The sequence below is a fragment of the Oncorhynchus tshawytscha genome, linkage group LG07, assembly GCF_018296145.1.
Source record: "Oncorhynchus tshawytscha isolate Ot180627B linkage group LG07, Otsh_v2.0, whole genome shotgun sequence".
NCBI lineage: Eukaryota > Metazoa > Chordata > Actinopteri > Salmoniformes > Salmonidae > Oncorhynchus > Oncorhynchus tshawytscha.
In genome coordinates this window covers 12,689,098-12,701,212 of record NC_056435.1, presented here as the reverse complement: position 1 = coordinate 12,701,212, position 12,115 = coordinate 12,689,098, and the positions used below count along the sequence as shown (strand labels likewise).

General features: G+C 40.4%; 1 protein-coding gene across 1 annotated transcript; it reads right to left on the bottom strand.

The window, feature by feature from the left end:
• Positions 1–295: 295 nt before the first annotated feature.
• Positions 296–10,903, bottom strand: LOC112253996 (secreted phosphoprotein 24). Its single transcript, XM_024426190.1, is given in 7 exon segments — positions 296–666; positions 847–898; positions 6,748–6,855; positions 7,734–7,856; positions 10,267–10,394; positions 10,805–10,871; positions 10,874–10,903. Coding segments are annotated over 7 exon segments (624 nt in total). The 3' UTR covers positions 296–550.
• Between the last annotated feature and the right edge of the window lie 1,212 nt (positions 10,904–12,115).

Here is a 12,115-nt window from a genome sequence, read left to right as displayed (position 1 = left end):
ATGTCTTGTACAAAGTCTGTTTATACACAGCCACCCAATAGTTATTTTTTTTCCACTATCAAATCAGCTCTCTGGCCAATAATTGGGCTGCCTGTATAAACGTAATCTGATCAAATGGAATGTTGCTCTGGGTTCAGTGTTGATGGGCTTTGAATGCCCTCTTGTGGTCTCCACATGTCTTGCATACACAGGATCACCCTGTATGCGTCTTTCAATCACTATGGATAGTGGATCATTCATAGACATTATCACTTGTTTGTCCCACTTACAAAACATAAATGAATGATGACTCACATTCAGACAAGAGTAATCAATTTAATTGGAAATGATCTCTTAGGTTCCAGCGCCACTATCAGAACCTCCCTGCTTTCCAACAAGTACTGTCAGGGCCTGATAAGGAGAATGTCGCATTCAGATAGAAATGTATGGTGTAGAACAGATATGGTTGTCATTCAGAATTGTACTCTATAGAGCTGACAATTCCCTATTCTATCTGCAACACTCAAAACGTTTCACATCATTGAATACACTCCGGGTGTGTCGTGCCGAGTCACTCCAGGTGGTTGCCGATGCTGTCGCCCCTTGGGATCGGTTGAGGCTCCACTTGTCTGGAGAAAGAGTGACTGGGAAAGAGAGTGGCCTCAGGGAAGCCAGGCAGGACAGGGCCTGCAGCAATACATTATTTTGGTTAGCACAGTGATTATTTTGTGTGTTCTATACATTGGCGTCAACTGAAGCAGTTTTGCTTGAGCCTGGTCCCTAGAGCTGTTTGTGCCATCATGCCAACGGACCAAAGGAGATAAAGACCGCAATAACATATCTGGGAATAGGCTAGGTTTTGCTTACCCCTGTTCCCAGATGGTTGCACGTTCAACTGCTGCCTCTTCCTCGTGAAGTTCTGTTGATAGAGAATCTGGATTTAGTTATTTTTCTGTATTGCTCAGCTGGACACTTTAGCTCTGTGTATACTTGGTGCTAACATTGATCCTTTGTCCTGATTTTGCCCACATTTCAAGAAATGTCTACACATAGCCCACGTTAACATATGTAGCTTTAAAAAAAACTCTTTGGGCTGCAATCCCGTTAACGGGATGATATGACAACAGCCAGTGAAAGTGCAGGGCGCCAAATTCAAAACAGAAATCTCATAATTACAATTCCTCAAACATACGTGTATCTTATACCGTTTTAAAAGGTAGTCTTGTTTTTAATCCCACCAGTGTCCGATTTCAAATAGGATTTACGGCGAAAGCACCACAAACGATTGTTAGGTCAGCACCAAGCCACAGAAAAACACAGCCATTTTCCCAGCCAAAGAGAGGAGTCACAAAAAGCACAGAGATAAAATGAATCACTAACCTTTGATGATCTTCATCAGATGACACTCATAGGACTTCATGTTATACAATACATGTATGTTTTGTTGGATAAAGTTCATATGTATAAAAAAAAATCTGAGTTTACATTGGCGCGTTACATTCACTAGTTCCAAAACATCCAGTGATTTTGCATAGCCACATCGATTCAACAGAAATAATCATCATAAATGTAGATGATAATACAAGTTATACACATGGAATTATAGATATACCTGTCCTTAATGCAACCGCTGTGTCAGATTTAAACATTTAAACTTTACGGAAAAAGCAAACCATGCAATAATCTGAGACGGCGCTCAGAACAATCAAGTCAGCCGCCATGTTGTAGTCAAAATAAACCATAAATTACATGCTAAATATTCCCTTATCTTTGATCTTCATCAGAATGCACTACAAGGAATCCCACGTCCACAAATGCTTGATTTGTTCGATTAATGTCTATTGTTTATGTCCAATTAGCTACTTTTGTTTGCGCGTTCGGTATACATATCGAAACGCTCGTTCTGGTCAGCGTTACGTCGGACAAAAACTTCAAAAAATTATATTACAGGTCGAAGAAACATTGCAAACTAAGTACAGAATCAATCATTAGGATGTTTTTATCATTAATCTTCAATAAAGTTCCAACCGGAGTATTCCTTTGTGTCTTCAGGAGACATGGAACGCAGGTCGCTAATCATGTCAAATGCTCGTGACCAGAAAATGGCTGACTACCTGATTCATTCTGCTGTCATTCAGTCCCACAACACAGTAGAAGCCTCATTCAAATGTCTATGGACGGTTGACATCTAGTGGAAGCCCTTAGGAAGTGAATCTTCATTAATATCTCGAGGGGATTTCAATGGGAACTGTGTTGAATACATACCAACCTCAGATTTCTCACTTCCTGTTTTGATTTCTCCTCAGGTTTTTGCCTGCCATATGAGTTCTGTTATACTCACAAACATCATTCAAACAGTTTTAGAAACTTAAGTGTTTTCTATCCAATACTAATAATAATATGCATATATTAGCAACTGAGACTGAGGAGCAGGCCATTTACTTTGGGCACCTTATTCATCCAAGCTACTTAATACTGCCCCCCAGCCATAAGTTATTAAGAAACAAGGTTCATGTAATTAACAACTTGCTAGCAACAGATGATTCATATTCTGACTCTCAGACAATACATTTGATACAGGGGGTAGCAATACAAGGTTATAAAAAAAAGACATGCCAGTGGTGGTGTTGCTGCTGTTTATATTCAGAACCACATTCCTGTACAGATTTGAGAGGATCTCATGTTAAATACTGTTGAAGTAATATGGCTACAGGTTCATCTGCCTCACCTAAAGCCCATTCTGGTGGGAAGCTGATTTTGACCAAGTGCTAACTGTCAGTATCTGGATAACGTGTGAAATGCTTGATAATGTATGTGATAAACAGAGGTATATTTTCTGGGTGAATATTGACTGGCTTTCATCAAGCTGCCCACTCAAGAAAAAGCTGCAACCTGGTTATCAGTCCACCTACAAGGGTAGTTAAACAGCACAGGAATGAATGTATTGATCACAGATTTACTAATGCTGAAGAAGTGTGCTTGAAAGCAGTATCCAGATCATCGGATGTAGTGATCACAATAGAGTAGCCATATCTAAAGTTCCGAAGGTTAAGCCTAATATAGTGTATAAGAGGTCATAGAATAAGTTTTGTAGTGATTCCTGTTAATGTAAAGAATATTTATCGGTCTGTGGTGTGTAATGAGGAGCAAGTCGACGTTGCACTTGACACATTTATGAAATTAGTTCTCCCAGTTACTAATAAGCATGCAGCCATTAAGAAAATGACTAAAAACAGTTAAATCTATGGGGATTGTACGGATGAGGCAAAAGGAATGGCTGCACAACCGATTGGCACACATACTGCAAATTGAGAAATGTGACTAAGCTGAATAAAAAGAACAAACAACACTATGAAACAAAGATAACATGACAAAGAATGATCGTAAAAAGCTTTGGAGCACCTTCAATGAAATTGTGAAAAAAGGCAAACTCGGCTCCATTTATTCATTCATTCATTCAGATGGCTCATTCATCACAAAACTGACTGATATTGCCAACAACTTTAGTTTTTCATTGGCAAGATGACACTACATACACATCCAAGTTTATCTGACCAAATTATGAAAGACAAGAATTGTAATTTTTAATTCTGTAAAGTGAGTGTGGAAGAGGTGAAAAAAATTGTTGCCCATCAATGACAAGACACCGTGGTCTGACAACTTGAAAAAATGGAAAATTACTGAGGATAATAGCGGACGATATTGCCACTCTTATTTGCCATATCTTCAATTTAAGCCTACTAGAAAGTGTGTGCCCTCAGGCCTGGATGGAAGTCATTCCGCTACCTAAGAATAGTAAAGCCCACTTTACTGGCTCAAATAGCCAACCAATCACCAAAAATATTGTGTTTGACCAGATACAATGCTATTTTAGAGTAAACACACAAATTACTGATAAAAATATTGTGGGGATTGTTATACTTCAGTGTAGCTTTTGACATTATCGATCATAATCTGATGCTGGAAAAATGTGTGCGTTATGGCTTTACACCCCCTGCTATATTGTGGATAAAGAGTTACCCGTAACAGAACCGAGAGGGTGTTCTTTAATGGACACCCCTCCAACATAATCCAGGTAGAATCAGGAATTCCCCAGGGCAGCTGTCTAGGCCCCTTACTTTTTTCAATCTTTACTAACCACATGCCAAAAGCCAGTGTGTATGTGGATGACTCAACACTATACACATCAGCTACTACAGTGACTGAAATGACTGCAACACTTAACATAAAGCTGCAGTTAGTTTCAGAATGAGTGTCAAGGAATAAGTTAGTCCTAAATATTTCAAACTATTTTGGGCAAATCATTCACTAAACCTCAACTAAATCTTGTAATAAATGTGGAAATTGAGCAAGTTGAGGTGACTAAACTGCTTGGAGTACCCTGGATTGTAAACCGTCATGGTCAAAACATATTGATACAACAGTAGCTAAGATGGGGAGTAGTCTGTCCATAAAGCACTAATCTACCTTCTTAACAACACTAGCAACAAGGCAGGTCCTACAGCCTCTAGTTTTGTCGCACCTGGACTACTGTTCAGTCGTGTGGTCAGGTGCCACAAAGAGGTACTTAGGAAAATTGAAATTGGCTCAGAACAGGGCAGCATAGCTGGCCTTGAGATGTACACAGAGCGCAAACATGAATAATATGCATGTCAATCTCTCCTGGCTCAAAGTGGAGGAGAGATTGACTTCATCACTACTTCTATTTGTGAGAGGTATTGACATGTTGAAAGCACCAAGCTGTCTGTTTTAAATGACTAGCACACAGCTCGGACACACATGCAAACCCCACAAGACACACCACCAAAGGTCTCTTCAGAACAGACTATGGGAGGTGCACAGTACTACATGGAACTCTTCCACATCAGGTAACTGACGGAAGCAGTAGAATCAGATTTAAATAACAAAAATACACCTTATGGAACAGTGGGGACTGTGAAGCAACACAAACATTGACACATGCATACGCACACATGATAACATACGCACTATACACACACATACACGTGGATTTTGTGTTTGTAGATGTATGGTAGTGGAGTAAGGGCCTGAGGGCACACGCTTGTTGTGAAATCTGTTGAATGTATTGTAATGTTTAAATTGTATAACTGCCTTAATTTTGCCAGACCCCAGGAAGAGTAGCTGATGCCTTGGCAGCAGCTAATGGGGATCCATAAATACAAATATATGCTATTAAAATGTATTTTATATTTGTTTTTTACCTTTATTTAACTAGGCAAGTCAGTTAAGAACAAATTCTTATTTTCAATGATGGCCTAGGAACAGTGGGTTAAACTGCCTGTTCAGGGGCAGAACAACATATTTGTACCTTGTCAGCTCGGGGATTTGAACTTGCAACCTTTCGGTTACTAGTCCAATGCTCTAACCACTAGGCTACCCTGCCGCCACATAGATTGTTATCTGTCCACTGTCTGCATTGTGACCAGATTTCCTGGTCCCTTTATGCAAACTATTTCACAGCTATTCTTAAAAAATAATATAATTGTAAGACATGTAATTAGTCAATGGTGGCACCTGTCAATGACTTTAGAGGGTGGAATAATGACTTAAAATGGTTTCTCTGTCAAGTTTTGTCTACACTTGTAAGATATCCAGACACAATGTGTATCTGACTACCTCTGGAGGTGGGCAGGATGATCTAATCACAATCAGATCACAATGTGTCTTGATTGTCTACACCTGTCAAATGTGGACAAGATCAGGGCAAATAACTTAAGTTAGAACCAGGTATAAACTGTTGATGATCAATCCCAAACGGATATTGTTGTCATATCATGTGTACCTATCAAATCCTGAAAGATCTACCCGAGTGCCTTTAGGCCCTAAAAGGGGTTGATTTTGGGATTGGGCATCTCTTAGGGCGTTTTTACACTTGGTCCCTTTCAGCAAATCTTTGGGAACTCCGTCCGGTTCTCTTAAATATTTGTGCAGTGTCAATGCTTCAAAGGAACTCAGACCCCGCAAAACAAACCGAACTGAGACCATCTCAAGTGGTGGTTCACTTTTTTGGTGAACAGAAAGCTCTCCAGGTTAACGTATCATTATTTCCACACCAAGCACTATAAGCTTCTGCAAAACAGTTTCCCCTGCCATAGCCCCTCACATTAGTGCCACAAACTAAAAAAAATATTATGTGCAGGTTTGGTGGTACAATTAAGTATAACATTTTCGATTCAAGCATTAAGAATTTGTTCTTAACTGACTTGCCTAGTTAAATAAAGGTTAAATAAAAAATTTAAAAATATATTTTTATATCTGCAGTTATTGTTCTGCTATTTATCCTGTTACCAGTCATTTTTACATTTGGAGTATAATTAGTATGTCTTATTTTGTAACTAAATGCAAACTACATTTATTAGCTCCCAAAATGTATGTAGGGACACCCCTGGCTGTCCAATAACAGGTTCAGATGGTATGGCGTGTGTATTTACCCACAGTGCATTGAGTAAATGTGTGTGTGTGTGGGGGGTGGGATCTTGGTTATTTTCTAAGCATTGCAATTTGAATGCAAGGAGGACTCAGACCAGAAAACAAGTTGAAGTGAACTGGTAAGAGAGCCGAGACCTCATTCAAATCCAAGGGCAGTGTGAATACAAAGAACTGAGTCATTTTCTTTCACTCCAGAGTTCACTTTAAAGAAGAGTGAGATTAGTATGTTTTAAAGAGGGAAATAATGTGAAAACACCCTTTATATTCTCTCCATCTATTGGGCATCCCCCCCCCTCTCTCTGTTCCTCCCTCTCTCACCTCTTCACTACTGGACTCGGAGCTGGAGCTGTCCTGACCACAGTTCAGGGACACAACCCGAGTGAGCTCTGCAGTGACGCGAACACGTGCGGTGCAGGAGGCGGCCGGCTGGGAGAGAGGGAACAAGGGAGGAAAGGAGGATTAGTGGCAGTTAAGAGAGAAGAAGATGGGCATACAATTACGCACGTTGATCAGTATGCTAGTACAGTATGAATGCAGTATGAATCTAAGAATCTATATCTTTAGCGTTTTATAACAGGCACCAGTCCTGTTGGAATGACCAGGGCAGAGAGAGAAACTCATTTGGTGACATTCTGTTCTCCCCTGTCTGTCACAGCAAACACAGCATCCCATGCCAAAATCAACAGTGTGTGGAGTCTGTCAACAGAGAATGTCCTGAAAAAAAACAGCAGTTTATAGATGAACCCCACAAACCCTTTAGTGGACTATCACAGTAATCTATGCCCAGGACCAAACACAAACAATTTGCTCATATTGTCACCAGGTATTGATGTAAAATACAGCTACTGCAGTTTATGTAGGTAATTTTCCTGTTCATCTGGTCCTAGATTTAAAAAAGATATTACATTTGTGGGTCAAGAAAATAATTTGCTAAAGAGATGTGGTCATTATATTTATCAGTCCCAATCCTTTGTCAGCTGCGTATTGGGGAGGAATTATTTATTGTACTGTGTCAGTGTATTTCAGTCTCAAAGGAGTGTATAGAGTAGAGTGCTGATCTAGGATCAAGTCCTCCCTGTCCATAGTGTATTTTTATTAATTGTGATCTAAAAGGGAAAACAAATCCTAGATCATCACCCTTACTCAGAGGTGCTTGATACATACAGCCCCTGATCTATTTCTTGCACTGATTTCATAGGCTGTAATGACACAAGGCAGCCCAATTCGGATATTTTTTTCTCACTAATTGGTCTTTTGACAAATCAGATCTTTTCTTTGGCCAATAATCGAGGATCTGGTCTCACCACAAAGAAGCCCACTCTGAAAGCACATCTCTGTGGGTCTTCTCCAGAGCTCTTCAGACAGTCCGTCTCCTTGATCCCAAAGTTCATCATCAGGTCATAAGTGTTCAATCCCAAAGGAACAACCTGGAAGAGAAGACACATTATGATCTGTGTGATGACGTGTATGAAAACAACAACAAAAAAGGTCATGTAACGACCCCTACCTTGGTATGCTTGCTACTATCTTCCCCAAGTGAGCAGAGGTTAGCAAGTTTGATTTGCAACATTGTCAGAATTGAGATGGTGCCTGTGAGGCCATTCAGGGAGAAGTCTACACGTGAGGGAACTGGTAGGCTAGATAGACTTGTTAATGTATGCGGAACAAAAATATAAAACGCAAAATGCAATATTTTCAAATATTTTACAGAGTTGCAGCAGGTAGCCTAGTGGTTAGAGCGTTGGGCCAGTAACCGAAAGGTTGCTAGATTGAATCCCCAAGTTGACAAGATAAAAATCTCTCGCTCTGCCCCTGAACAAGGCAGTTAACCCACTGTTCCTAGGCCGTCATTGTAAATAAGAATTTGTCTAGTTAAAGGTAAAAAAAATAAAAGGCAAATTAAATACATTAGGCCCTAATCTATGGATTTCAATTGACTGGGAATACAGATATGCATATGTTGGTCTCAAATACCTTTTAAAAAAAAGTAGGGGTGTGGATCAGAAAAGCAGTCAGTATCTGGTGTGACCACATTTTGCCTCATGGAGCGTGACATCTCCTTCGCATAGAGTTGATCAGGCTGTTGATTGTGGCCTAGGGAACGTTGTCCCACTCCTCTTAAATGGCTGTGCGAAGTTGCTGGATATTGGCAGGAACAGGAAGTTGTACACGTCGATCCAGAGCATCCCAAACATGCTCAATGGGTTACATACCTGCTGAGTATGCAGGGTGTGGAAGAACTGGGACATTTTCAGCTTCCAGGAATTGTGTACGGATCCTTGCGACATGGGGCTGTGCATTATCATGCTGAAACATGAGGTGATGACGGCAGATGAATGGCACAATAATGGGCCTCAGGATCTCGTCATGGTATCTCTGTGCATTCTTCGATTAAAATGCAAGTGTGTTCATTGTCCATAGCTTATGCATGCCCACACCATAACCCCACCTCCATTATGGGGCACTCTGTTCACAACGTTGACATCAGCAAACCACTCGCACACACGACGCCATACACGTGGTCCGCGGTTGTGTGGCCTCTGGGACATTCTGTCAAATTATATTGGAGGCGGCTTATGAACATTCAATTACCTGGCAACCGCTCTGGTGGACATTCCTGCAGTCAGCATGCAGATTGCACTCTCCCTCAAAACTTGAGACATCTGTGACATTGTGTTGTGTGACAAAACTGCACATTTTAGAGTGGCCTTTTATTGTCCCCAGCACAAGGTGAACCTGTGTATTGCTCATGCTGTTTAATCAGCTTCTTTATATGCCACACCTGTCAGGTAGATGGATTATCTTGGCAAAGGTGAAATACTCACTAATAGGGATGTAAACAAATTTGTGCACAACATTTTTGAGAAATAAGGTTTTTGTGCGTATGGAAGATTGAAAAACAGATGTTGCGTTTATATATTTTTGTTCCGTGTAGTACTTTCCTATAGTAGGGGCTATATTCCATCTGTAAAGCTGAAACATTGCAGATTCTGCGATAGAAATGTCAAGGTAATTTACGATTGAGCCAACATATGCACTAAAGCGGGAACATTGCCTTTAAATTTCAATCACGCTGTAAAGCTGAACTTCCGCAATGTGGATTGAATAGTGCCCTAAGAGCATACAGTGTCTTCAGAAAGCATTCACACCCCTTAATCTTTACCACATTTTGTTGAGTTACAGCCTGAATTTAAAATGGATTACATTGAGATTTTGTGTCACTGGCCTACACACAATACCCCATAATGTCAAAGTGGAATAATGTTAGAATTTTTTTTGCAAATGAAAATCAAATGTTTTTCGAATGACTATCATCTCTGTACCCCACACATTATTTGTAAGGTCCCTCAGTCGAGCAGTGAATTTCAAACACAGACTCAACCACGAAGACCAGGGAGATTTTCCAACGCCTCGCAAAGAAGAGCAACCGATTGGTAGATGGGTAAAAGAAAATAAGAAACAGACATGGAATATCCCTTTGAGCATGGTGAAGTTATTCATTACACTGTGGATGGCCTATCAATACACCCAGTCACTAAAGATACAGGAGTCCTTCTTAACTCAGTTGCTGTACTTAATACTTTTGCAAACATTTCTAAAAACATGTTTTCACTTTGTCATCATGTGGTATTGTGTAGATGGTTGAGAAAACAAGAATATTTCATCCATTTTGAATTCAAGCTGGAACACAACAAAAATGATACAGCTTGAATTCAAAATGGATGAAATAGATTTTGTCACATTTAATGTGGAATAAATCGAGGGATGTAAATACTTTCTGAAGGCACTGTAAATGTAACCATTCCACTATGAGGTCAGGGGTGAGAAGACACTTACCCTTTTGATAGAGCCACGGGTGACTCGGTATAGACGAAGGCCAGCGTACAGATTGTTGACTTGGGTCATGGTCACGACGAGAGCCTTGTCTGCCGTGGACGCCAACTCTGACTGGTACAGGGGCAAGCCTGCAGAGGTCAACGGTAAAAGAGGAGACTAAGCACTCATACAGTACATTTCACATCCGTGGTATTTGGGAGGTAATATTGTCCTGGGTCCCTCGTCTGCATTGTGAATTCATGATTTGTTTTTTAAAAATGTGTATTATTAAAGATGAACATAATACCTTTGAACTGGGTCATGTTCATTAGGTCTCACTGTAACAAAACGTTTTGTAACAGAAAACAAAAATAAATATTTCTTATTCCTCCCCATTTTACTCGTTTTCTTCAGTTTGGTGCCCAATAAACACGACCCTGGCTTCACTTCCTGACTGGACGCAAATGACAAATCAAATGGACTGAGACATGTGTAGAAGCACTATCAGAACCAGCTGCAAAATTGAGTTCTACACCTGAAAGGATTGTATATCACTTACCTGAGCAGCACAAAGACTGCAGCAAGGCCAGCAGGAGAACACACCACTTCATCTTCTGTCTAGCATAAAACAAAGCACCTCGATCATCAACTCCCCCATTCCTTAAATACAGTACGATCAGACTCTACCCTGCCCTCTCCCTCCTGTCCCCCCCTCCTTGCCACAGCACTGACTGACCTTAGTGCTTTGGGTTTATTTCAATGCCAACAGTATTGACCTACAGGCTGAAATCTCATTACTTTGAAGTGGTCTTCTTCCTGGAACTAAACTTGCCACATGTTCATTTACCTTTTCAGTCATTTAGCAGACGCACGTACAATCTTACAAATCAGTGCAAACAACTACATATCACAATAATTGCAAGTAAAACCTTCAAAATAGCCCCCGTAAGCGAAGGCAGTGCTAGCAAAAACAGACAAGTTTCTTGCAAGAAGACCGGTACAACAGTTGTTTTCTGATTGTCCCATTCATGCTTTTACATGGTGAAAATAGGACAAAATGTCCGTTTCCCAGGGAATCATTCAAGCTGAAGCACTGACTGTCATCCACATGTTTATTGTGCTCAAATGCTTGTTGATCATTTATCATTGCACTAAAGATCACAACAATGTATTTTATAAATGTTATAATCTAAAAAAAATAGGATACAAAACGGTATTTCTAGTTAAGTAACAATATAATTATTACAGCAGTCATCATCAGGATCGTGAAGTTAGTCTCTACAGGCTCGTCCCTACCCTCTCTCTCAATGATGTCAGAGATCAGAGTTTGGTCGTCATCAAAAGGTCAGTCGGACACTGCTGGCATTCCAGGTTGTCTTTTTTGTAGTCACACTACACAAGAGATCAGATCTCACAATGCCTAGAGAAGTGTTTCACATCAACACTGTATGTAGCCTAGCAGTAAGGAGCGTTGGGCCGGTAGCAGAGGTCGCTGGTTCAAATCCCTAGCCAACGAGGTGAAAAATATGTTGATGTGCCCGTGAGCAAGGCAATTGCTCCTGTGTTTCACATGGGTGAATTGGAAAAGGTTTATTTTTCATATCCCAATCAGTCAGGGATCAGAAATTGCGGATCCCTGACTGAGCGGGTATGAAAAATAAACCATTTCCAATTCACACGTGTGAAATAAGACAAATGTAAGCACCCCATCTTATTATAACAATCTTCTGAGATTTGTAGTTTGACTGCAAAAAGCCAACCTGGAATACCATCAAAATCACAGTTGTGTCCAGTCCTTGGTAGACAAGCACTAATCTAGTCTACCAGCTGGCTCTCTGTATGCGTTCAAAATTGAGACTGGGAACATGAA